The sequence below is a fragment of the Azolla caroliniana genome, unplaced genomic scaffold (assembly GCF_043228905.1).
Source record: "Azolla caroliniana isolate FFs.n. ecotype wild unplaced genomic scaffold, voAzoCaro1.0.p SCAF_5, whole genome shotgun sequence".
Taxonomy (NCBI): domain Eukaryota; kingdom Viridiplantae; phylum Streptophyta; class Polypodiopsida; order Salviniales; family Salviniaceae; genus Azolla; species Azolla caroliniana.
In genome coordinates this window covers 4,557,603-4,585,059 of record NW_028230440.1, presented here as the reverse complement: position 1 = coordinate 4,585,059, position 27,457 = coordinate 4,557,603, and the positions used below count along the sequence as shown (strand labels likewise).

General features: G+C 35.7%; 4 protein-coding genes and 1 long non-coding RNA gene across 6 annotated transcripts; 1 reads left to right on the top strand and 4 right to left on the bottom strand.

Moving 5' to 3' along the window:
* Nucleotides 1-1,294: 1,294 nt before the first annotated feature.
* Nucleotides 1,295-3,674, bottom strand: LQY1 (DnaJ/Hsp40 cysteine-rich domain superfamily protein). Its single transcript, XM_087319090.1, has 4 exons — nt 3,397-3,674; nt 2,656-2,739; nt 2,313-2,364; nt 1,295-1,542 (listed from the first exon to the last, which is right to left on the bottom strand). Exons 1-4 carry the CDS (start codon nt 3,556-3,558, stop codon nt 1,310-1,312), a joined length of 531 nt encoding a protein of 176 aa, XP_087175216.1. The 5' UTR covers nt 3,559-3,674; the 3' UTR covers nt 1,295-1,309.
* A 1,967-nt stretch (nt 3,675-5,641) lies between these two features.
* LOC147863788 (putative nucleolar protein 5-2) lies at nt 5,642-10,440 on the bottom strand. Its single transcript, XM_087319578.1, has 10 exons — nt 10,282-10,440; nt 9,215-9,256; nt 8,917-9,096; nt 8,462-8,626; nt 8,044-8,244; nt 7,648-7,944; nt 7,336-7,536; nt 7,036-7,170; nt 6,455-6,838; nt 5,642-6,182 (listed from the first exon to the last, which is right to left on the bottom strand). Exons 1-10 carry the CDS (start codon nt 10,357-10,359, stop codon nt 6,057-6,059), a joined length of 1,809 nt encoding a protein of 602 aa, XP_087175704.1. The 5' UTR covers nt 10,360-10,440; the 3' UTR covers nt 5,642-6,056.
* A 6,748-nt stretch (nt 10,441-17,188) lies between these two features.
* On the top strand, nt 17,189-21,059 carry LOC147863787 (uncharacterized). 2 transcript variants are annotated; one of them, XM_087319471.1, is made up of 2 exons: nt 17,189-17,425; nt 19,078-21,059. In XM_087319471.1, the coding sequence occupies exon 2, from the start codon at nt 19,273-19,275 to the stop codon at nt 20,623-20,625; it is 1,353 nt and encodes a 450-aa protein (XP_087175597.1). In that variant the 5' UTR covers nt 17,189-17,425; nt 19,078-19,272; the 3' UTR covers nt 20,626-21,059. The 2 variants fall into 2 exon arrangements, with proteins under 2 accessions (XP_087175597.1, XP_087175596.1); XM_087319470.1 differs by having other exon boundaries at nt 19,063-21,059.
* Nucleotides 21,060-23,095: 2,036 nt separating this feature from the next.
* LOC147863785 (glutamyl-tRNA(Gln) amidotransferase subunit C) lies at nt 23,096-26,496 on the bottom strand. The gene is made up of 5 exons (XM_087319477.1): nt 26,225-26,496; nt 24,091-24,131; nt 23,847-23,902; nt 23,715-23,769; nt 23,096-23,302 (listed from the first exon to the last, which is right to left on the bottom strand). Exons 1-5 carry the CDS (start codon nt 26,453-26,455, stop codon nt 23,221-23,223), a joined length of 465 nt encoding a protein of 154 aa, XP_087175603.1. The 5' UTR covers nt 26,456-26,496; the 3' UTR covers nt 23,096-23,220.
* Nucleotides 24,813-25,682, bottom strand: LOC147863786 (uncharacterized). The gene is made up of 2 exons (XR_015529785.1): nt 24,996-25,682; nt 24,813-24,885 (listed from the first exon to the last, which is right to left on the bottom strand). It is a non-coding gene; the product is annotated as an uncharacterized LOC147863786 (long non-coding RNA).
* Nucleotides 26,497-27,457: the final 961 nt, after the last annotated feature.

Here is a 27,457-nt window from a genome sequence, read left to right as displayed (position 1 = left end):
AGAAAGCCAAACAAAGGTAGTAGTTTGATCTCTGTGAAAGCGATAAGGATACTTTTCATATAAAGGAACTTTTAAAAACTATCATTTATGAATGTTGACTACGTGGAGATTTTAGGTTCTCCAAATGATGCCATCTACTTATCCATTTTAGATGAAAAGTTAGAGAGAGAGAGATTGTATTCTCATCATAGAAAGAACGATACACGTCAGCAACTTCTAGCTATTAGAGACTGAAATCAGCGCACAATAAGACATCACGGTTATAAATATCAGCGACTTCAAGTTATCTAAATTGAAGAGCCATTATAACCATCTTAATGCACAAAGCAGCTTAACAAAGGGGTAATTCTTCTTGACATGGTAGAAAACATTGGTTAGTATAGGGGATAGAAGCAATGATAAAGTAGAGATATTTCTTCGACATTCAGTTTGGTGAGCAATGATTACCGTGATGCAACCTTCAATATAATCTATATTTCCCTACTCACTCCATGTTGACTCATAGCTGTGTTGGAGATGGGTGCGCAGATCTTTGAAAGAAGAAGGGAATATGCTTCTGCATCCCATGTGTATGCATGGGTTGCTTCTTTGGGCTTCTAAACCTTAAGCAAGTCTTGGCCAAAGTGTCACATATCACTTTCACCATCACGAAAGAGTAATATAATCATTAAAGAAGGTCAAGATTTAAGAAGTTCATCTCTTTGATTCTCAAGAGAATTACAATTGTTCAATACTCTAGTAAATGTGTGAAAATCGGTCAATGGAATAATCGTTATCTTGCGTCTGGTGACGTTAAATTTCATAAAAGGCATTATTTATTTCTTAGAAAAACCAATAGAAATCAAGACGCAATTTCCAAAGAAGGAAAGTATTTGCTATTGCTATAAATTATTGCACAAGGCCTTCAAAAAAATTCAAAGGTAGACTTACAAAGGTACAAGAAATACAAAGGTTTTCTCTCCATACAAACATCCCTCTAAGTGTTGTAGGAGGGTTTAATCATCATCTTTAAATTCCCTGTTCATAAATAAAAGGAAAACTGCGTGAGACAACTTAATATAGTCTTTTTGCATGTAAACAATGGTGAATTTCTCTAATATAGTCTTTTTGCATCTCAAAATCCTAGAAATAACATGGCTTTCTTTTTTCTTAAGATGGCATATCGCAAAAAATATGGATTGGTATAATTTTCCTTGCTGTTCAAATTTACATCATGATCTCTAAACCCTAAATTGGAACTTTGCTTTTGTAATGTGGTCGTTTAAAAATCAAAAATACTTAAAAACTCTTTGATTCATCACAGCTTCATTCAGCATAGAAGAAATACTAAAAACATATTTGGTTCAATACATAAAACAAAAGCATAGCCATAAAACAAAACTTGCCTGCGATCCAGGTATCTAGGTTGAACTCCTGATCCTTGACAAGTTGTGCAAGTAATCGATCCAGCGCCCTCACAATTGACACATCTTGAGACTTCTTTCTCGTTCTGATCAAGTTCGATTGTTATGGACCCCGTTCCAAGGCAAAACCTACACGTCTCTGCACAAACCCAAAACAACGTCAAGTAAACCCATAGGTGATAGAATATATATAAGTACACGTACATATATGTACAAGAAATGTAATCTGAGCATATCTATCTGCATACATATATATTTATGCATGTATGTTTATATGTATCTACATTTGTAAATATGCAGAGAACTATCTACGCATTTATGTGTGTATGTACATATGTATGTATGCACATGTGTAAGTATGTGTGTAGTTATCATTATATATATGCATGTACGCATGTACGCATGTACAAAGGTCAGTAAGAACGAATGTAGGCATGTATGTACGTATAAAATATATGCATATGTTATCTAGGTGTGTATGTACATATGTGCCAATGTCTATGCCTAAGTCTATCACGAGACCTTCGGCCCTTTCCCATCTTTTTTGTGTAGGTTCAATATTGGGCTCTGTGGACACTATTGACTGTTTGTATTGACACAAGTTTTGGACAATCAACTTCTGATCTATATAGGTTATTAGAGTTTTTCCTCCAGCAATTCTTATCGTGTCTCTCATGACATTAGTGGGAATTTCCGATGTTTCTAATCTGAGTTGACTGGATGTAAATATTTGTTCTAGGTTTTCACCTCATTTCAAGGTTTCCTGCCAGTGATATAATGCATTTCTGGAAAAAAGACTTTGTATACATATACTTGTATATTCGTTGGATATACATACACAATATGTGTGTGCGTGTGTATCTATATGCACATAGAATTATTACTGAAGAAGTGGGTATATTCACATACGAGCCCCGCTGCCGGAACAGGGAAAACAAGGTTGATCGTTTTCACGAGCAGCCTGTAATGAAGAAAACCGAGGGTGGCCAAAGGCACAAGTAAGAATCGCACTCAAGCTCAGGCAACAAAAATAAAGGCACTTCGAAAAACTTTGGAATACCATTTCATATATGGATTTAGGCTTTGATTTTGATACCAGATATGTGGTGTTCAATTTTGATATTGGTGTTCTATGGTTCAATCATTATACCAATAATGTCAGTTTTGGTTGTTATCTTGATTTAGGGCTCAATATTTATCTGTGTAAATAAGTACACGAAATTTTAGGGTTTAGGATTTTCTCGACACTTACCGCGCTTTTCATCTGCGTCTCATAAAAGACAGGAATCCCAACACCCACACCAATACCTGCTACTCCAACAGCAATAGCTACAATCTGCACACCATCAAGAAAAACGATCAGAAATTAGGAAAAAATCGAACAAAATAACCCTAGCTTGTTGAATATTCTCAGAATGAAGTCCAAATACTCTCATAGAATGCCTCTCGGCAGTCCAGCCATTCCACTACAATGATGTATTCTGTTAGTTACTTAAAAAAAAAAGAATGGGCATTTCTAGCAAATATGCAAAATGACTGGGGCAGGATTGACTTCCCCAAACTTTTTCTATCAATGCCGAGAAAATTAGAGCTGTCCGGCATAAAAATTAAGGACATTTTTAATTTCTGGATCACATATTCAGGTTTTCTTTAAAGATTAGAGCTTGTTGAAATGTAATAACAAATGCAACATTAGGGTTTTTTGAAGGTGCTCAAAGAGTATTCTGATTCTTTTTAATGTAATCAATGCATGAATGGAGCTACTTTTGGAAGTACTCAAAATGCAAATATCCTACGAAAAGATGAATCCACAATTTGATAAGAATTTTTTTAAGATATTCTACGAGAGATTTTATACTGGATTCCGGAACATCTTTTCCAACAGGAATCTGGAAGGGAATCTGGAAGATTCCAGAAGATTTTTCCAGATTCTTCGAGGAGACAGTTTCCAGACCATTTCATTGGGGGGCAGGTTCGGGAAAGGATTCTTTACCGTATCCGGATCCAGATCAGCAGCACGGATCAGAGAAGGAATCCGAGGCGGACCCAAGCAGCGATGCTGATGTGGCACCAAGCGGAGCGAAGAAGGCCACCTGAAAGAGAGGAAGGACGAAGAAAGGATCAAAGGGGAAGGACTGAGGGCCATACTAGCCATCACTCTTATGAACAAACTCTCAGGGGTTTTCTTTTCTTTTCTTTTCTTTTCTTTTCTTTCTTTTTGTTCCAGGGAGCTATGGCATCTCAGAGAGAGCTGCTTCCTTCATGATTCAGCTTCATCATGTCTGAGAAGAAGAAGAAGATAGAATGGAGATATATAGATAGAACCTACAACTCTGATCTTGTGTTTGAATCTATCTGTAAGGTCCCTTTCACACACACTATGAGCTCTTTCATGGTGGTGTGTCCATACTTTATATTGTCTCCTCTTGGTCCATTCCAATCGCTATCACGTTCGCATGTGATGACCAAAGCCGAGTTCACACGTTGGTGAAGTTATCGTAATGTGGATCGGCGAAGTGACCATAGCCGTGTTCACATGCCCGATGACAGCTTTGGAATGGACATACCGAAAATCCATCGGTGTTACATCCTTCCAAACAAGGCGTGTGTAGTAAGCACTCAGAGCATGTTCGAAAGGCATGCCAAAAAAGTTTGGTCTAAGGATAGCAAGGCCATTGTGTCGATTCAAGAAAATGGCTTTAGCCTCAAGAAGAAGTGTCCAGGCTTGGTTGCTTATGACATGGCATTGGCATTCAATCCATTAATAGAGTCCCAAAAGTAGTAGTAGTTGGTCCAATCTCAAATAGTCCCACAAAGAAGTATCGAGCCCACGTTGACGGAATGTGGAAGGAAGTATTGAGAAGAAACATGCACGGTGACAACAATGGAAACAATTTATTAGTCACAACCGAAAAAAATGCAAGGTGCAAACAGTAATAAGTATAAAGATTTCTACCAATGGCAATTGGGCTTGATATTCACATTCAAATTTTTTGCATCAAAGTTTGTTCACTTAAAAACACATTGATTTCTTGGGACAATTAGCATTGGTCTTGTTTCATTCGTTTATCATCCAAAAGTGATCTAGAGGAGGTACTACTTAGACACTATCCCCATTGTAGAAGATTTGGCATCAGATCATTTAGTGCAAGGCTCAAAAGAGGCCATGTAATGATCTTGGCCACATTCATTTTTGTGTGTATTAGAGAAATTGGTAAGATAATGCCCCAATCAAGGTTCAACATCCTTATTAGGTCATCAAGTAGAATACCAAGTACATTACTGCAGCGCAGACAATATAACTTACGTAACAAGATACTATCCATTTTGGGCTCAAGCTCACAAGCAAGCTTTAGGTACATAAAGAGCTTTCTCACCCACCACCAAGACATAAGACATGGGTAGCAACATCCTTATTAGGTCATCAAGTAGAATACCAAGTACATTACTGCAGCGCAGACAATATAACTTACGTAACAAGATACTATCCATTTTGGGCTCAAGCTCACAAGCAAGCTTTAGGTACATAAAGAGCTTTCTCACCCACCACCAAGACATAAGACATGGGTAGCAACATCCTTATTAGGTCATCAAGTAGAATACCAAGTACATTACTACAGCGCAGACAATATAACTTACGTAACAAGATACTATCCATTTTGGGCTCAAGCTCACAAGCAAGCTTTAGGTACATAAAGAGCTTTCTCACCCACCACCAAGACATAAGACATGGGTAGCAACATCCTTATTAGGTCATCAAGTAGAATACCAAGTACATTACTGCAGCGCAGACAATATAACTTACGTAACAAGATACTATCCATTTTGGGCTCAAGCTCACAAGCAATCTTTTGGTACATAAAGAGCTATCGCCCACCACCAAGACATAAGACATGGGTAGCATTGAGCAACATCCTTATTAGGTCATCAAGTAGAATATCAAGCACATTACTGCAGCGCAGACAATATAACTTACGTAACAAGATACTATCCATTTTGGGCTCAAGCTCACAAGCAAGCTTTAGGTACATAAAGAGCTATCACCCACCACCAAGACATAAGACATGGGTAGCCTAAAGGGAACCATGTCACCCTTATCACATGCCACATAAATGTAAAATATAGGAAATCAAAGGCAACAAATATTCACATAATACAATGCAGAAAAACCGGGGAGAGGTTTATTCAATGATAAAAATGGGTTGAGAAGATGAAAAGATGAGTGAAGAACAGATGTATTTAACAAAGAATGCTTAGAAAACCTCCTTATAATCATGAAAAAAGGGATGGCAGCTTTTAGTCTCTGAGATTTAATACAAACCAATAGCAAAGTGATAATTATAGAACTTTCCACATTGGCAAAAGCTCCATATGACTCTTTTTAAGTACTCATCCTTCATGGGATTGTTTTTCAAACACCAAAATCACAATCCTCTTAAGGAATTTGAGAGTGAAAAGATCAAACGATATCGACATGTCCATAAAGGTGGTTGTTGAAATAGAAATTATAACTTTGAATTAGTTGAGAATATTCCATGGAATCCACAGCACAATCGCAAGCACGCCGACAAATACGGATATCGAAAGATCATGTTTTCAAGCTCTCCATTGAAAAACAAAAATCCCTCTTTCAATCCGATGAAGTTAAAAATCTTAGTCATCCATCTCCTTTTTCTTCTTTTTCTTCTTCTTCTCAGAAGCCCCTGGAGACTCAGCAGGTGGTTCCTCAGAATCAAGCTTCCTTTTCTTGCTTTTCTTCTCAGACACCGCAACATCAGCCTTAAACCCAAATAAACACAATTCAAATGTTAGAGACATGTTACAATCATTTCAAGATAAGAAACATATTAAAAAACGGTAATAGCTAGAATATATATAACACCCATTAGGTAACAAATACTAAATCCAGAAACAAATATATATATATATATATATTTCATTATTCAGCAAATAACATTTTAAAGAATAGGCATTAAAAAATGCAAGACATGCATTTCACTAGACAGCAAAAAAACATGGGAAAAACCTGTATAAACAATCTTTTAACTTACCATTTCTATTTTATCTTTCTTCTTCTTCTTTCCAGTACTGTCACCTGATGCAATAGGTTCTTCGATGTCATCGGCTTGTTTTGCTTTCTTCTTCTTCTTCGAAGACTCTTTAGCCACATCAGCTTCTGGTTCAGGTTCAGCTTGTTCTTTATGCTTTTTCTTCTTCGATGACTCTTTCACAACAATATCAGCCTCAGCTTCAGTTTCTACTTTGGCTTCACCATCTTTATGCTTTTTCTTTTTCTTACTTTTCTCTTCCCCTGTGGCCTCTTTATCTACCTTCGTCTCTGTCGTCGGAGTCACAGCTTGCTCAATCTCTCGTTTCTTCTTCTTGTCAGATTTTGGTGTGGTTAAACCCACTACATCTGCTGCAGGGTTGTATTCCTATAGAAGAAAAACCAAAAATATGTCAAAACATTAGATGATGAATTTTAGCTCACTTGTACCTTCTATACTCAAAAAAACGTGAAGCACTAACTAGGGTAAAACATCAAAATATTCTTACGTAATAGTAAACTTTGAGTTACAGACCAACTTCAGAAACTTCAGGTTTACTCTGGTTGTTTTTCAGAAATAAGTACCTTAGCAGCTGTGACGAGACCTGGAGTTCCTTGCTTTCTATTTGAATCATATGGTTCTATCTTCCCCTTCCCCTTGGCAGACCCACTAAGCTTGGCCAAGGCACGACCTTCTAGTTGCCTTAGTCTATTCTCCAGCTGGTAGATTAAGACAAAAAGAGTTGATAATCTTAACAGATTTCAAAAACAGATGAATCAATAGGAAACTGGATTTTTAATAAGTTAATGCACAGCATTATTCAAGATTCCAATAGAACAATAGATTTGGAAGAACACAAGTGAGAAAGAGAGTATAATGTTTACCTTAGCTCGACACTCAAACCCAATGGATGCATCCGGAGAATCACCTAATGCATCATAACGAACAGAAATAGCCGATTTTGCTGCCAAAGAACGAGATATTTTACCCTTCAGCTTCGGTGCTGCTTGTCCAACTAGAGATGCATTGAATATAAGCCCATACTTTGGCGTGGCATGTTTTGTCTTTAATGCCCTAAAAAGTGCCTATCAAAAGCGGGGGGGGGACAAGGAATTTTATTAAAGACCAAATGAAGCACATGCAATCACGTCGTATAAATCAATAGCCTTATAGAATGACAACACATTCGAAATAACCTTTTCTGCTCCAAGGATTTGAACTGTGCTTCCAGGTTGCTTTGCAAGGTTTACAAGACTACCTGCATGAGCTATAAGCCTGGCTCCCACTAGTTCTCCAACAAGAACAGTCAAATTAGGGGCAATGGCATTCATTCGGGAGCGTAAATATTCTGACAACTGAGCTCTATACTCGGAGAGAGAAATCACTTGATCACAAAGAGCCTTGATATTCAACATGTCATGATCACTAATCTCAGTTCCCATGGAAATAATTGCTGCTTCTTTAAGCTCTGCTTCCACCTCTTCAGCTATTATCTGCATACAACATGAAATCACCCATAAATGTAAAAAAACACATTACTTGTATAATCTTAAGAAATCACATGAACATTTAATTTAACATATAATACTTACTCCCGAAAAATCGAGTTGAACTGCATTAGTTCGGTGCCCCATTGCTTTCACTGATTTTGCATACAGAATATTGTCTTGAACAATCTTAGCAAGCTCTGGGAAGTGCCATCCATACCATTCCCTCACCCTCATTGCATATGTATTCAGCTCTTTATCCAGATCATCTAGCAACCCAATAGCTTGAATTATCATAGTATCAACCTATGAAATAGAAATAACAAAGAGCATTCAGATTCCAAATACAAATTAAAATCATATTATTCGTTACTTAAAGAGCATGAATGGTGTAATCGAATATCAAACTAGAACTTTAAAAAACGGGAAGAACTGTGATAAACGTTCAAATCCAAATACTACATTGATCCAACAGAACAAACACAGAATTGCTAATTGTTTAAAATCCATAAAAGGTTATTACCTTATCAGGGCTGAACTTCAATTTGTATCTCGACAAGCTATGCGAGAGTCCTAAACTCATGGGACCGAGTTCTTGTCCAGCAAGACCTGTGATGAGCTCACTCAATTGTGAGCGTAACCCTCTCATCACCTCCATAACTGCATTGTTGTGAATACAATCTATTTGCTGGTACACGATTCAACATCAAAGTCAGAAAAATGAAAAAACAACTCAAGGTTCGTACTTTCAAGTACAATTAAATATGAATATATTTGAAACTGCGAGGATGATGTGCACAGACATAGTTTAGGGTCTCAACTCCTATCCTCAGCCTTCTTTTGCCACAAATGCAATTGCTTCCACATTGAGATAAATAAATTCTAGTAATTGTACATTAAGACAATAATTGTTTGCTAGTAAATTACTATCAATATTTTCACATTCAGAGAGAAATATTAGTTATTATATAACAGTACCAATTTCTCTTTGATAGAGTTTCCAAGCTTTGAATCAGCAACAGCTAAAATCTCTCCTTGGCATTCAGCTTTCAAAAATTTACGAAGGCTTTTACTTGGTTTGCTTTCTACTAACTGTGTTGTTGCTCCAAGGGCTTCTGCAGTGTTCTCAAACTTGCTAAAAGCTTTTAGTTTCACTATCTGTCAAAAAAATTAGATGTAAGAAGGTTGTTGAAATTTTGAATCCATGAAAATGAATATTAGATTTCAAGCAATTTCTGTGTATTAAAAAAATATTTTTAAGTCTGTAAACTTTTACCTTGCGTGCATTCTCTCCAGTCTCAAACTCTTTCCATAAATCCTACAAATACAACATGGAAATATTTGCATTATGCATGTATCAAGGAAAATAGAAAGATATATATAAGCACAACAGTTCAACTTACTATGAATATAATTACAAAAATAGCTGTAGTACATTAAAAATACAAGAAGACACTTATAAGTTCAAATAGAAAAAACAGGAACCTTCCAATTAATATAGAATTAGCAAGATATAAATGCAAGAAAGACTTCAATTTTCTTTCATATGCTTTGGAAGTGTAAATAACCTTGCCTTAAAACAAAAAGAAATTAGTACAAAGGGTTAAACTAAGAAGCTTAGGTCCAAATCAGCATACACAATGATGGATAAATAAAAAATTACATTCCCTTCTTAAACTTCCTAAGATTCTTAAACGTAGTTAAAGGTAACAAAAATATAGATATATACACAAAAAAGAAACATTTTTTCTTTCCTCTATATGCCTCCTTAAACGTCTTCAGTGTAATCAAACTATTCACTCAGACAACAGCTTTCCCTTAACCATAAAATAAACAAGGTAAAGCTAACCATGCTAGACAAAATCTAAACGAAACAAACGACAATTTCCAGCACAATACAGAATAAAAACTCCTGACGCAAAGATAGTTAGGACTTAATTGATGCATAATAACCAGTAAAATCCATATATTTATTTCAAACAGAGGAGCATATCTTTCAAGCATGAAAAACCATACCAAGTGAAGCTACACAAACACATTGTCGGACAAATTCAAAGAAACTCATACATTACTTGAAGAAAGAAAGACAGAAATCAAAGGAATACAGACAAATTCTGAAGAAAACCAAATCAATTCCAGTGGACAACAAGGAATTATGGATTTTAATTAAAACAGAAGGTAAGACACCCCAAAACGAACCTCCTGAGGAAAAAAAAAAACAAGAAAAAACCCAAAAACTAAGTTCCTAAACAAACCACCAAAGAGAGCCTAATGAACCAAGCTAGGATTAGGGAAGAACCCCTAACACGAAATGAAAAGAATAGTGCAGAGTTTTCAGTTTACCTCGACCTTCTCGAGCTTTCCTTCATCGAGAAGCTTGAAGAGGGCGAATCCAGCAGGGGTCTCGAAAAGAACTAACATGGTTCTGCTTTCTCCTTCTACTTCTTCCTCTTCCTCGATACTTTCTTTCTGTCGTTCTTCTTCAGAATTTGGCCTCCCCTGTTTCCACGCAGAAAGATGAAGGTTAGGGTTTCCCCCCTTAAACCCTAGACATTATATAAACTACTATATGGAAATTGCAAAACTACCCTTCTCTCTCGCCCCCCATTTTTAAAGGAAATGTCAAAACTACCCTCATACTTCCTCTAACCAATACTGTATAGAGGACACGAGTAAAGCAGCTTATGACAATAGGGAGTTAACAAACAAAATTAGCTTGTTAGCTTCTTACGCTCATGCATCTGGTAAGGTTCATCAATATTTTGTTCATCGGTAGAAACGTTCATCAGTATTTTGTTCCGGGAGAATGCATTCATCCGTTAAAACGTAATAATAACAAGAAATAACACTTGCATCTGGTAAGGTTGTCAGGTTGTCGATGCAACTGTGACTCTCATAAACGTTCATCAGTGTTTTGTTCCGGGAGAATGCATTCATCTGTTAAAACGCAATAATAACAATAAATAACACTTATCTACTTGCATCAAGCTTTGTTTGTGGTGGTTAATGAGCAATAGTTTATTGCTAGTTGGATATGTATTACCCCATTAACAAAAAATAAGTGCCAAGATAAGCTCATATTGTGCATAGTAGCATGATAACATTTGTAAAAGCACTTTCAAAGTTAGAGCATCGTATCAATGCATGATAGACTTAGGAGCTTCTTAATGGATAGTCAATGACTCTCCTTGTTGATGCCACTTAGTGTTGTTTGGTTGTAGTAAATGATCCATGGGGGGTGGTTGTTTTTCTGTATTGGTAGTGTCCATAGTTGGTCATAATCACTTTGTTATTTGTCTTGGTAGGGTTAGTAACCCTCCCCAAGGCTTGAATCCCAACCATGTTATCAAGATTTAGTTTTGTTAAATGTGTTCATATTTGAGGAGTGTGGGTTGTTGAGGTAAAATGGTTGGTGCATATGGCCAAGCTAACTTAGGACAATCCACCAAGGGTTCATCGATATGGTAGGATAAGTAACCCTGACTTGACCCAAGTCTAGAGTCAGTAATGAAGTTTTGATAATCATTCTCTTATTATATTTATGTGATGGTTACCATCTTATCTAAAAATCCTGTTAGGTATCTACACCATTGTAGGCAACATGGGCAAATGTGGGTGTCCAACATCTTTGAGTGCTTCCAAAAATGTGATTAGTTCACTTCTGCAATATATTTTTTTACAACCGGTCTCTCACTCTCTCATTTAATATATAAGACTTATACAACACTTAACTTGAGAATGTTACTTAATCAACAATTAACTGCAGATGATTTGAGAAACTAGAATGAGGCAACATCACATATATATACTAACAATTGTTTCAAACATAAGCACTTAATGTACATGCATATGTCTTCAACTATTGATTAATGAAAATGGAGGCAATTAGATACGATAGGATAAGAAAGATATATCTTTAGAGAGTGTAAAGTGGAGAAGAATAAGTAAAAACTAATCATTTGGCATTTATACTTATTTACATTTTAAGTAATGGGCCTTTTGTCCCCTTATACATCAAGGACATAAGGTCATTTTCGAAGCATTTCCTAGTTCTCTCTCTTGTTGCGTCGTAACAATGGTTGTAGCACCCAAAAGTGGGTTAGGACTCGAGAGTTGAGTTTTCGGAATATACTTATCCAATCATGATGTAATCCCCCAAATATGAAGCTCTATCATTTCAAGTAATTTGAGCAAATACCACTATATTGTCATGAAGTTATAACATGGCAAATTTTGTCAAATTTCATAAATGCAATCCTAATTTTTGTGAGTGGTTCCACATTGTATGAAACAATGGTACCCAATCACTGGTTCCCAAATAAAGACATTTGAAATGACAATTGGGAATCCTAACTATGAGTGGAATCTTTCAGATCATGGTTGATCAACTTCTATTTAGAATGATGGCATATGATGATGTTTTGTTTGTTTGGGGTTAGTTGGATATACAAAAAGTTATTTAGTTATAATTAACGAGCTCAAACACAACAACAAACAAACATATAATAAATTACACATTCAATGGAAAACACGAGTAGTGTCACTTGAAATTAGTTTAATGGTGATGGAACCTTAATGTTTAACAATGAAACAAGTGCTTATAAACCACAAATGACAAGGAGAGTAACAACAATATAGTTTTAGGGTTCTCTTTGCCAACTATGTGGATAACATGCTCACTTAAGGTTAGGTTATACCAAACAATTTATTTGATGTTAATGCAATAGTTCATATAAGCAAGAAGTGTGTTGTTTACAAACGTTGCTTGGTCCACCGTCATCATAAATACTCATTCCTGACATATTCTCGTATGGCCTAAATAATGTTTTAGATTTGAAGGGCCGACACTCAAAATTATAGACCACTAATTATCGTTCTTTTGGATATTTCGTTATTCTATTGCACTCTACTTGTATCAAACGTGTTATTGATTGTTACGTGCCTTCCATTAGATGGCAAACACACGAGCTAATGCAAGGTTGTTAAGGGTGCTCCAACTCTTAGGGTTGTTGTAGAACTAATAATTTGTTATACTCACGACCTTACCAGTATAATTTATATCTAATTTCAATGGGTTAAGGGTGGGAATTGGGATAGTCATGGAAGTTGTTATTCTAAGAACTAGAACAAACCCATATGGACCTATGATACATGGGAACAAGTACTGATTTGGGAGCCTTAGATGCTGAGAATGATGAAAGGGGACTAGCTGCCCCTTTCATCACGGCATGTCGAGACATCCTCGAGACTCTATTGGTGAGGATAAGCTCTCTTCTTCATATTCATTATTCAACATACAAGACATAACATAAGGTAATATACTGTGTTATGAGACATCAATTATACTTATTGTTTATCTCGTCTCCTTTGCTCGGGGGTGGTGTACGTTGCCAACACCCTTGATATATTATTCTCATCAATCTCTTATTCTTTTGTTCGTCATTAACATGATCCCTAATATCCTCGGAGTGAGATTGTCGATAAATGTACATTGCTTACCGATGGTGGTTAAGTTAATGAAACATGCATGAATGTAACCATCTTAACACTCGTCCCATTCACAAATCATTATGTGCTCAGTTGAGAGAGAGAGAGAGAGAGAGAGAGAGAGAGAGAGAGAGAGAGAGAGAGAGAGAGAGTTGTGTACAATAGATTAAGGCCGAGAGCGGTGTCCCCTTGGTCATTCCAACATTGTACCCATGTGATAGTAAACAAGACATTGCCAATGATGATGATGATTTCTTTGTTAGAAATGTATTATCACTAAAATTATTCTTAGGGCCACTCAAATATGGTTTTAACTATTTTGAACATGACACTTGAAATTTTGCTTGTTTCTTTTCTTTGTTGGTCATATCTTAAAGTAAAAAATCGCAACATGCTCCGCATTCACTCGGGCTTAATCCCAACACACAATTGCCTCTTCATAATAACAATAGTGCCCTATTTGATATAGTAGGATATTGTCTAAAATCTACAAGTATTTTGTTTGTGAACATAAATTTTATTATCTAGAGAAAACTTTACAACTAAAGTAGTTCTAGTTTTTCTTAGCATAACAAATTTATCTTGAGGTTTTTTTTTTTTTTTAAACATGTGGTACAATTTCCAATGAACGAGGCAATGACCTCATAAATCAAGTGTTTCAAAAAAATACTATTGGGGTGTAAATATACATATTGTATTGACTCGTATATATTGGAGCATATGCGATACTTGACTAAAAGGGCTTCCCCAAAAACAATGCTCTTTACGTCATGATATGAATGTTTTCCAATTCTTTAGAGAACATGGTAAAAACGATACATTGCATTGTAAAGCACTATGTAAAATGTTTGCATTTATACACAAGATAATCTCCAATACAATAATCAACGAAACCTCTAAATATGTCTCTCGTTATATTGATCACATAAAAGTCACAAACATGTGTGTATTGGATTGGTAGAAAATAGATATTAATTTTGTATCAAGTTATTATTCTCAAAGAGTCGTCAATGTGAACCAAATTTTTGGAAGTAAACAATAATGTTGATTATTGGTTATCAAGTTTGTGTTGGAGCCTCCCCGTCATGTTGGTTTGAAGATTATATTGATTGTAGAAACAAACGTAAACTAAATCCTTGAACATGGTATAGTTTAAATATTGTAAACATATTAGCAACCTTAGGGTATGGATGTAAGTGCCAAACATGGACTTATGTTCTGAACATTATAAAAATATCAATGTTGATAGTTTGAGATAGTGCAATGCTATCATGGTTGTCTTGAGAATGAGTTGAAAAAGAGATACATTGACATCGTCTCTCAATATGCTAACTTTCGTAATTCAGTTCATGATGGTTGCAGAGAAAACTTAATTTGAATTTTGATTACAATACCAACAAACAATTGCTTTGATGTTAGAACCCATCCTCCATGTTTGTCGTAAAAGTCAAAAAGTCTTTATTCAATCCATGGGGTTCACAAATCCAAATCATTTGAACTCTACGTTCTTCCCTCCCTCTCTCTACATATGTATATTATAATTTATATATATGTATGTGTGTATGTACATTTATATATTCATAAATGTGGATATATATAAATTAAAATAACACAACAACACAAAACTCTCTTTATTTTCCAATCACACTAGTGAGGATATATTGCAAGGTAATCCCCTCAAGACATGGAAACAATGTGCTCGCATAGGTTCGTTGTGAAATTCGCCAAAACAATTTTACTTTCAACATACATACCTATTGCGGTAGTTTGATGGAGACCATCAAACAATAAATCATTTCTCATGTTGCAATTATACTATATATCAAATGCCTAATGTAGTCAATTGTTGTTGCATACAACAATAATGGTAAAGCTATGTTATCATAGTGAAAGCCCACTAAAAGGATGACAAAGGTGTCCTTGTCGATGATGCCTGAACTTGTGACATGACAATCATAATGGCTTTAGCCCTCCACCATTAAAGGAAATTAGGCTTGGCATCCTCCTTAATAATTGTATAAAGAAATACATCCAATCCAAAAGGTGGCACCATCTTAAAGGTATCAACAAAGGTAACTTGCATGCCATTTTCCACCAAAAATCACATTCGCATATGCATAGAATAGAACACGAGATTATCATCTCGTGTGCAACACTCAACACCATTCACCATGACATGGACTAATTCAACATGCAAATGATATGTATGCCACTAACAAAACTCTGTTTTCCATCAAGTTAAGGCATAGACGGTGTTGGTGACCACTGCAATTATCAAACTTTAATTATTTGGAATGTCACACAACACCCGTAGTTGTTGATGACAATTGATACATGATCATATCTAAGGTAATGGTCATTGAGTATGATCCCATACAGAAACTCATATATCCAATCATTTGTGGACACTAAAACATCAATCTCTATGTCCTCTTTATATTTTCATAAAATGACTTCCCCTTTTCTACATTTTCATACAATAAGACCTCTCTTCGAATATACAAACAAGATGATATGAAAAAAACCTTCATTATCCTATCGTGACAATGAGGATATTTTGTCAATGTAAACCCTCTAATATAATCTATGACTAGTTGCGAAGGTTACTCATGAGAACTACCAAAACAATTTCCCTTTCAACATTTTTACCTATTGCGGTCGCCAGTAACAACGTCTCTTGCCACATTTTCAACCCTAAACTAGCGTTATACATGTCTCTTTCCCACTGACAACGTGTACTCTTGATTGCAAATTTCAATGGTAAATTGCATGAATAGCAACTCCACAAAATGTCATGTTAATAATGTTTCACCTCGGTTCCATAGATCATATTTGGTTTTTGAGGATGATATATCACTCTCGCACTCGTTCTACCTAAGTGCATGTTATTGAAGAGAAGCAAAACCCTCATCTCCATCATGGACATAATCCACACATGATTTCTCTTTGCATTGACAACCTACCCTTGCTCACGTTACATAGTATAGCGTGTTCCCAACATGCTCCCACGTCATTTGTCACAAACTTTGTTGTTTATATATATTTTTTCTACCAAGTTTTATCAACAAAGTTGAATGTCTTTATGTCTTTCCTCTAATCTTTAACTCCACCACGATTTGTCCTCATACCCCCCTCTCCTTCCCTCATTTTGAACACCGATACATACTTTTTAAATAAAGTCTCATCAAGAAGGACAATATCGTGAAGTGTCTATACATTCTCGATGTTTTTCTAGGCATGCTTAAAGTTGTTGCACGATGTTGTTACTTTTCCCAAGGAAAAGGAGACATTCATTCTTAATTGTTTTGTTTGAGTTTGTAAAACAAATTGTACAATGCCAATAACCCATTGATTTAAATCCGAAAACCCACGTCTATTTTCATGATTATATCAAAATACAACAGAGTACCTCCACGATTAATCGATATATTGTGTGAAACTTTCAACTTCAAGGTTAGGTTAAAAGCCATGGCAAGACAGAGAGAGCTCTCTAGCCTATTGGTCCTAATAAGAAGTTACGGTGCTACAGAAACTGTCGAGTTACAGTAAGGTTAAAAATATACCGAATGGAGAGGGGGTAGAAGCTTTCACGTGTCAGTGAAGAGGTGGAGGCAAGCTTCTGATAGACCAGCTGGTCACGCGGAAGCTCTCGCGGAGTAGTAGTGTCTGAGGTTTAAAACCTCGCTCATATGGGCGAGGGTGCGGTACCCAGACGATAACATTATGAATGTATGTAAATATTTGTGTGTGTGGTGGTGGTGGTGGTTTTGGGCATGGGCATTCTTGGCTTTGCCGTTTGGGCGGACGAGTGTGAAACCAACATCTCAAGCCCGCGCGCTCGTTCACTCTCTGTTTCTCTGTCTGTCTGTCTGTCTCTCTCAGAGAAAAGAAAACATGGCAGCTCGTATGAAATGAGAAGCAGCACAGAAAACACAGAGGTCCCTTCCTCCCCCCCTCTCCGCCTTCTCCTTTCTTCACATCTTCAACTTTTCAACTTGCGGTAAGACCCCTTTCTTCTTCTTCTTCTTCCTTTTGTTCATCTCGTTAGCTTCCTCTGCGTGTTTAGACAGATCTTCTCTTTTTAACAACCTTTAGAAACACATGCATGAATTTAGGGTTTGAAATGCTAGTTTAAACGAGTTGAATGGGCCAGGGTAATGTTTTCTGATACACACACACACACACGCTGCGTATGTATGTGTATATGTATAATGCATATAAATATATGTGATGGGATTCTTCTATTTGTAGTTTTGTAAAAATTAGAAGAGAAAATGTGTCTTTTTGGTTTTGAATTATAGCACTTTGTTTTGCATGAATCTTGTGTTTATTGATTCGTAAAATTTACACAAATCAGAAGCTATTTTTGCAGTTATAGCTTTGTGTTGCAGGATTATTCTATTTTTGCATTTCTAATTTTTGCACCAGTCGGAATAAGAAATTTGCCTTTTTCCTAGAATTATATCCTGGATTTGCATGAATTAGAAGAGAAATGCCATTAGGTTTTCTGAGAAAATGTGTCATCTTTTCTAAATTTTAATTTTTCTTTGCCTATCTCAGAATAGCCATACCATAAGGTTGTTGAACAAATGTGTCTTTTGGTTTTGTATAAGAAAAAAGAGAAAATCTATTAGAGTTGCTGAGAAGATTTGTCTTCTGTTTAATTCTTCTTTAACTAGGATATTTTCTTTTATATATAATGATGAGTCTTGATACTGATGAGAGAGGCGTGGTTATATTGAAAGCATTATTTTGCTGAAATGAGAAGAGAAACATCATTAGAATTTTCTGAGAAAATTTGTCATTTTTTTTACCAGTCTATTGGAAAGCAAAATTAATTAGTTGCTTTGTAATTCTGCACAAGGGCATAATACCTGAGAAACTTTTTTTTCTTCTTGGATTATATATTTGTTTTTCATGAATCAGAAGATCAGCACCGTTAGGATTTCTGAGACAATGTATCTTTCTTAACAGAAAGGTTGTTCAAAGGCCAACCAAATATTAGGGTTAATGTTATTCTTGATGTGTTTAATGGTTGAGGATGTGCTCTTTTTTTATGTATATTAATGAGAGAGGTGGCATATTACCGTTTACAGGCGTATAAACTCTGCACAAATTTGAAGAGAACATGTATCTCCTCTATTTGTTGATTTGTAACTCTGCACAAGGGCAATGGCATCAGAATTTCTGAGACTTTTGGTTCTTTTCTTGAATAATGAACTATATATTTGTTTCTGTGAATCAGAAGAGCACGTCCATTGGGGTTTCTGATAAATAATGTCTTTTTTAACTTCTAGTTTCTCAGAAAATGTGTTTTTGCTTTCTTCTTCAGTAAATGTTAATTTAACAGTTGAAAGGGATGGGGTTCATCTATTCATACCCTTGTTGAATGAAAGTAAGAGAATACGCGTCTTCAATTGCTTCATCATATCATAAACAACTTCATAGGGTGTCTGAGAAAATGTGTATTTTGATAAATTTCGTGAAGAAGGTATAAATGAAGAGTGCTTACCCATGTGAAGGCTTCGTCTTGTTCTAGCTTTGTTCCACAAAATTCATCACGGTATAAATAAGTTCTTCTATGTGCACCATTAGTTTTGTTTTTGGATTAATGTATGTTTCTTCTAATATTTTTAGAACGATTCTATGTAGGAACAACTTATTGTACTATGGGTTCCTGGAGGTAATGCCATGACGATCCAACATCACTGAATGGCATGCTCTTTTCTATGGCAAACCATGATAGGAAACAAGGAAAACTCAGTTTCCACTGACTTTCTATTAAGAGTTTTATGCATCTAGCTTTAAGTTTATATTCCATCTTCATAAAGACTCACTTACAAGAGCATGGGAAGTATACCATCGAAGAATCAGGAAACACAAAGTCTGAACGATTATTTATCACACACAAACTCTGTACCTGCCAGAAGTAACAACAATGCAATGCTATCAAAATTACCATGGAAGTTGAGATTATTCAGTATGCCCGAGTCAAGAAGAAGAGATTCCTTGCATAATGCAATGCTATTGAATCTCAAATCGGTGCAAGATGAGGTAGAATTAGACTTTGAGGAATACAAGGAAGTTCTTAATGCACATGATTCAATAGTCAATTATGCGAGGAGAAAACATGCAAACAGTCCAAATCAGCTAAGTTGTAATGATAACACAAATGTCTCGTTAGTCAATTCATGTGAAGCAACCATTGGCTTGAGGCTGTTGTTGAATCCTGGCCTACAATCACCATCAAGACTTTTTGCATCACCTACTAGGGGAATTAGCCTGAAGAATTCATTGCTTTCAAAGGGAAGTATTACTGTAAAGTCCAGTGATGATTCAATTCTCGATTCTCTATCGAGACAGGTGTCAGTTACTATTGTTCGAGATGAGAATGATGCAGAAGATGAGTGGATGCCAAGTAAAGACAAGGAGACCGAGGATAGCATTCTTCCTCTTTTTGATCCCTGCATTTTGGCTAACTTTGAGAAAGCTGTTGAAGATTGCTGGAAAATTTCTGAGGGTAAATCCTCTGAGAATACTGCTTCAGCTTCTGAAATGTCATGTTCAGATGAAGATAGTTGCTGTCATGAGGACAATATGAAATGTAAGAGTCTGAGAATGCACACTGCTCAGCTGGAAAATGCCTCTCTTCATGATAGGAAACCTTCATTTTCTGAAGTCTTTTCTCTCATAAATGAGGACAAAGAATGGAGTCGAGAAGAGTATCTTGACAAATTCGAAAGGATTTGTCCACTGGGTTGTGAAAACAAAATAGTTATCTACTTCACGAGTTTGAGGGCTGTTAGAAAGACCTTTGAAGATGGTTTTATGCTCCGGTTGATATTGAAAGGATTGAGAGTGCATGTGGATGAGAGAGATGTATGGATGCATTCCAAGTTCAGGCAAGAGCTTACGGATTTAATGGGAAAGGTAGTGTTGGTGCCAAGGCTGTTTATAATGGGGAGATATATTGGAGGTGCTGCTGAAGTGGAAGTATTACATGAAGAAGGAATCCTTGCAAGACTTGTGGAAGGCTTACCTACAAACAGTAAGAATGTTTGCAGTGTTTGTGCTGATGTAAGGTTTATACCATGCTCAATATGTAGGGGTAGCCGCAAGCGAATCTCTCACAAGGATGTTGTAGAGTGTTGCATGGAGTGCAACGAGAATGGTTTGATGATGTGTCCACTGTGTGAATGAGCTTGGTTTAAAGAAAACGCATTCAAAAATCAAACAAGGACACAGTGTAGTAACAAGAGAATCAGTTGCACATTAAATCAAACCAATGGTTTGTGGTTTGGTTATGCAAATTAATTAGTTTAAAGAAAATGTTCTTTGAAAGGAAAGCAAGGACACAACATACTAACCAGAGGACAAGTTTTCACGTGCTAAAATCAGACCAAACGTCTTTGGTTTGTTTAATGCAAATCTATGATCGCTAAATAGTACCCTAATGCATCCTATTCAAAATCCTGTATTGGCTTATGCTTTTCATTGATGTGACAACCACTGTTTGAATTGGTGGATTCTTTGGGTTGTTACCATCGAATTTCGATTTTGTTACATGAATGTAAATTTAGAGCTGGTTGAGATATCCTAGTGATTAACAAAAAAGTATCCTTTCTAACTTGATAGACCATGTGTGAAAGTATTCTTTGCAATTAAGGCATGCTACAGTGTGCTCATTTGTGAACATATCTATCTGTTTATCTATGTATCTATATATATAATGATTAGACTAGCCCAATCTCATTAATGGGAGACAGATACCCTTAAATCCATTTCTTTGTTTTAACTATATGTTTATTTGCTTAATCATTAAATATATCCTTAACACAAGATCAATGGCAAAGAAAGAAGCTCTTCTTTGAAGGATATGTGTATCATATGCATGTGAGAATGCAGAAAGACATGTGAGTATAGTTTGGAGAACTTGCTACTCTAAAGGTTATTTATATATGAATGCATGTATGTCAAAAGACATGCATGTAAGCATAGATCCATGAGAAGAATGAAATCCTATGGGGTCCTTTGAATTGGCCTCCTCTTAAGATCGCATATGTTAGTAGGTGTGTATAAATATGAGGGAAGTAAGAGATCCTATGGGATGCTTTGTCCAATTTAAATGTTACCTGTTTGACATTTCATTTTCATGGCATTTGATAGCCTTCAAGTGAGAAGTTTCTCATCCAAGCAACATGGCTCACATTGTATGAGTGTGTGTTATGCATATATGTATGTATGCATGCATGAAATCAACAAAAACAAAGAAGTAAACTAGGTTTGAAAATGCTAAAATTTGTTTGACATTACATGTTCATGGCATTTGATAGCCTTCAAGAGAGTGAAGTTTTTCATCAATGCAACGTGACTTGCATGCAAATGAGCTTATTGGTGAGAAATGCAGTTCCAAGTCACAATAAAAATAATCACAGTTTTATTCATGCTTGTAAGTTGTAACTTCTTGATGATTTGAGGTTGGAGATGATAAAGGAGAGGGACAAACTTCCATGTATGTTTTTTTTTTCTCTTTGGTAAGTTCACATGATTGATAAAAAAAAGCTGAATATTAATGAAAGTAAGAAAATATGCATCATCAATTGCTTCTCGCATCATAAACAAATACATTACTTTGAAATGGCTCAAATATGATGACATTAGGCATGGTTTTCAAGTATAGCTTATTTGGTAAAATTTAGAGAAAAACATTGGAATATATAAAATGCCATTCGTTAACCCCAAAAGGTAGAAGGATTAAAGAGAATAAATTGACCACAAATCTGCTCAAATAACAACAATAATGACTCTTTCAAGGGTTGAAAAAGGATATTAGGGGAAATTTTATTTGTTCAAATCTAATGTTTTTTCTCACCTTCGTATTTTTGTTGCTAATCTTCTATTTTTCTATTTCAATTATTGGGTTGGGCAATATTCTACACACGCTATCTTTTGTGGAACTAAATATTTATCGAAGTTCACCAACTGCTCATTGGATTTTAACTGAGTTGATTACATCTTGACTATACTATCTCCAATTTGTTGCTTGTTATTTTTCAAATTTCATTACCTAGGAAATCTGACTCCAATAATGTCTTTTCAGATCACCTTCCCTTTATATTAATAATAAGAATTGTATTTTACTTTCAATATCCTGGAATTCTATGTTTCCCTTTATGCTTGGGTATAGAATCCTAAAGCTGACCCTCCTTCAGCAGAAAGACACATTAAAAATCCATAAAGCGCTACATCCTTATCTTAACATTTGTTGAATTTAATTTATAAGCAGACAGAAAAAGGGGGTTTCATGCATGAACAAGCACGTTCTGTTGCTGCATACACAAAAATCTCTTCCCAACATTTACATATCTTCCAAATGGGAATCCCTGTCTAGGCCAATCACAAAGTTATTTCAGAAAAAAGAAAATTGATCCAAAACTTCCAATATGGACTGGGAATACTCTCCATTGGATTTGACCATATTCTCTTCATCTTAGAAACCAATGTCATCCTCATTTTTTCTCTTATATTTCCAAATTCTGATAGTGCCCTCATTTTTCAAAATTCCCCTAAAACTAGAGGAGAGAGATTGTAGAGAAGTATTTTCTAGAAAAATGAGGGGTTTTAGGGTACTTTCAAAAATATTCTGGGTATTTTGGCAAGTGTCAATATAGGTAATAATTATCATCTAGCATACAAAGCCATATTAGCAAATAACAAAGATAATAGATCGATTGTAGGATCTCATTATAATATAAATATAAATATGATAGGAAAAAGGAGAATGCATGAGGCAGGTCACTCTATACTTTCATTCAGAATCTTGGGCACTTTAATATATGGTCCTTCTGCCTCTGGAATAGCAGCAAGCATTGCATCTCTATGTTCAAAAAAATATTATCACCATTAGTAACCAGAACATAATGACTTACAAACCCATATAAGTTTTCTACTATTGAATTCAGATGCATCTGGTTTCATATATACACTGATGGACTCTAATTCTAAATTATCCCTTTACGCACAATGAGGGCATCTAAAACCATTGCATTCTTAAACAGATTTTTACAGATGACAATGAAAATAAAAATCATTTCATCCTAGCTTACATTTCGCATGTGATGAAATGCAAAAATAAAACTTGCATAAGAACTAAAAAAACTTCAGATTCAGCAAAATGTGTCTTTAGATTTAAACCCTTGTTATATGAGAGTATGCAATTTTACATTTCTCAGTGCAATGTTATATTGTACAGTTAAAATATACAAAGTTATCAAAGATTTGTAGCATACCTATTCTCAAAACATGATGTCACATCCTCACGAAGTGGCCTTGGGCTTTCAGCATCTGTAAAAGACATATTCAAGACATATTCTGTTGGAAAGGTTCATTTTGAAATTTCCATACATATGAAAATTTCTTACCAACACGAAGTGACGGCAGAATATTTTCCAAATCAACTTCTTGCAGTTGGCCAAACCTATAATAATAAAAATAGGAAACTCATAAAGCACTGGCTACATGTGAGTTTTTGAAGTGCAACGATACAGACAACTGTACATTATGGGTGAGATTTGCACCTTAATTGTGAATCCAAAAATTTACATCAGAAATTTATAGGACAAAGATGTTTCATACTAGAAATAGATTTAGGTTAAGGTAACGTACCAGCCAACTATTTGTTCAAGCTTTGGGCGAAAGTCCTCAATCTGAACGAGTCATTCCGATTTGGGGGAGAGAACAAGAAAATAAACAGCAGCATGAATCATGAAGAAACAACAAAGAAAAGTAAAAAAGTTCAAATCTGGCATATACTAGTTTATCTCTAAAGTTCACAAAGGAACATAGGAAAAGTAACATCATAATAGAAAATTATTGGTGTTTTAACTTCTATTTTGGCATAATATAGAAATTCAGTTCAAAAGAAAAAGAAGAATGCATTTTAAATAGAGAGAACTTTAATTGTTTAATGCTTTTAAAATCTTTAATAATCATAAAAATTTATGTTTTTAGAGCTTTCCATGATAGAAATTAGATTCCTTCAACAAATGTTAGCAGCATATTTTCTAAATTTAAGCGTATGATAACTTGTTATTAACTTATTTTCCGCTATGGTTCTGTGGTAAAGCTGTTGAATTATTAATTTTGTAAAACATACGTTATGTGTGAGGATCATGAAGCATAATGTGTCTTGTTCAGCAGTAAAAAAATCATATTTGTTGTCTAGTCTCTTACAATCATTTACCCAATATACATAAACATGATTTTAGATCTAATAGACTAGATAAAGCTAGCTTGCACAAAGAAGGAGACCATAGGTTTAAACAAAATACTTTGCCTGCCTGAGGAAGCAGAGCACCTGATACAACGATGTAAAACATATGCCAATGTTTTACACCATCATTTACCCTGTATCCCAACCTCACATAGCTTCTATGAATTGGGATACATCCATCCCTGCTTCTTAGGCACATACATGCATAAGTATAATTCCCAAATCAACGAAGGAGCAACCCTTAGGAAAACACATGAGCCAAATGCATTTACCTGATGAATCAACCAAAGAGACTCACACCTAACTCTTTTATGCCATTATATACACCATGCTACTCACTCGTGGGAACAACAATACATCACCATCACTGTCAATGTTTTCTCAGAATGATGATGATGATCACCATCACGTTCTCTCTATCTAAATCATTGTCCTGATCTGTAGTTTATGATCTGGAGATTGAGAGTGGAGGGGTCTCGCTAGAGCAGCCCAAACACAATTTGTCCGAATCAAGAACCCAAGGACTAGAAGCATCTCTCACCACCATGTGAAGCATAGATGGCCATCCAACACCACCTCCCATCATCAATCTTTACCCAATACAACAACCTTGCACAACTTCTTAGAGTTAGACACACCTACCCCACTTTCACCTCTTATGCTACATATATATGTTCTCTACTTCAGCACAGGAGAGGCTTAAATCTGACTAGTGCATACCCTTGAAGTGCTTTTTGGATCCAATAGGTCATGATGGTAGTCTCTCACAAACCTGTAGGTAGAATCTGATTTTAAAATATGAAAGTGTACATCGTAGTTTTTCATGACATCAATGCTATCAGACTTTGTTTTTTTTCTCTATGTAACTCAATAGTGGATTGCACAGAAACATACTTGATTGATCCCACAGGTTGATTTTGGCTCTCTGTGGTTGTTCATATGACTTTCTTTCATCTTTTCTTCTTTCTCTCTAAATGTATAGCCACATAGGGATATGTTAGTTTATCATGTTCACTATATTGAACAATGAAAGAGAGATGGTTAAACGACTATACAGGGTTATAATGTACATATCACCATTCATTCTAAGTTCTAAAGTTTCCACTATCTCTAACCTACTGCACGCATTCTACCCTCTCGTAGTGATGTTCCACCCTGTACTCTATAGCTGGATTCTTGTTTTCTATCTCAAGGAATAACAACATTTCGTTTCAATTCATTTAATTTATGAGCAACAGCATTAAATTTATCGTCAGCATATCATTTCATTTATCCGTAATATTTGATTTCGTTGATGTGCAACATTTCGCTCCATTTAAAAACATTCGATATGCAACATTTCATCTCATTTATGCAAGCCATTGTATTTCATTTCATGTATGTGCAACATTTGCTTCCATTTCGTATCATTGATGTGAAAATTTCAATTTTAATTGTGTGCAATACTCCATTTCATTCGTGCGCAATATTTCGCTCCACTGTATTCTCGTGCATCACCTCGTTTTCCTTTAGTTTCAAAATTCTTACCTCTTCGGGAGAGAGAGATATGCGAGCTTTCTCTGCAAGCTGAACCAAGTTGGGGGGTGGAAAGCTCTGGGAAGAGCAACATCTGGCAGAGAAGAAGACAGGGGCGGTCGGTTTTGAAGGACATCTACGGTTCGAAGAAGAAAGAAACATAGGAGAAGAAGAAGAAGAAGAGGAAGAAGAAGAAGAAGAAGAAGGAAGGAATCTCGACATAGCTCTGAGGGCGAGAGCCATGTCTCTCTGTTTTCTGTTTTCTGTTTCTGTTTCAGTCAGTCAGTCATCTCCTTCTTCTTCTTCTTCTTCTTCTTCAGTGTGAAGATCAGCTAAGGTTCTTATTAATTATAAATTTAGCCCCACTGCTTCTTTATTTCTTCTTCTTCAGTGTGAAGATCAGCAAAGGTTTTTATTAATTGTACAATTAGCCCCACTGCTTCTTTATTTGTTTTTAAACTTCTAATACCCACCCCACCCCACTCACAACAAAAATGGCCCTTTAAGGATTTGGTTTTTGAAAATTACAAGGCCATACCCCTACTCTTCTCTAGCATCACTCAAATCACCCACAGTTAGTTCCTCGTCATCCCTGCTCAATGATCCGAGTGTTTCGCTTCAATCTTCACGACCAATTACATAATCGAAGCATAAATGTAATCCCCCTAAAGGTGTGAGGGTCACTTTTGGCAATTCGATGAAATGATTGCTAGTTTTAGATAAACTAGTGGATAATTTGGCAAACTCGTTGTAAACCATTTGTCTCATGGGCCAAATTTGGCCTTAGAAGACATTAATATTTCTTTCTTTCTTTTCTTTCTCTCGATGAGGAGCGGCCTAATCATGATGATCTACATAACTAGAGTTGCGCCAATGATCTACCAAAACATTGCAATGTGATATTGATATATCATATAACTAGGTTCTCACTTTCACTTTTGTGGCCTAGCCATTATACAAATGTTTACATCTTTATTGCTTTCCTCTTAACCTCAAATTCTTTAAAAAATCGAAAAAAATACAATTGCTATTTTGCTTTTCGTGAATAAATTGTAACAATGTAAAAAGCACAATCATGCAACTAAAACAGAAAACTCCAAGGCAAATCCATAACTTATCGTGCTATTCATTTTAAAATGTTCCTAACAAAATAGTTTCTTTTTATGAGATGTAGGTGGCTTGCATTGTTGACCTCTTACGATAATCACCTTACCTCGCTTCAAATTCAGAGTCGTGGATAAATTT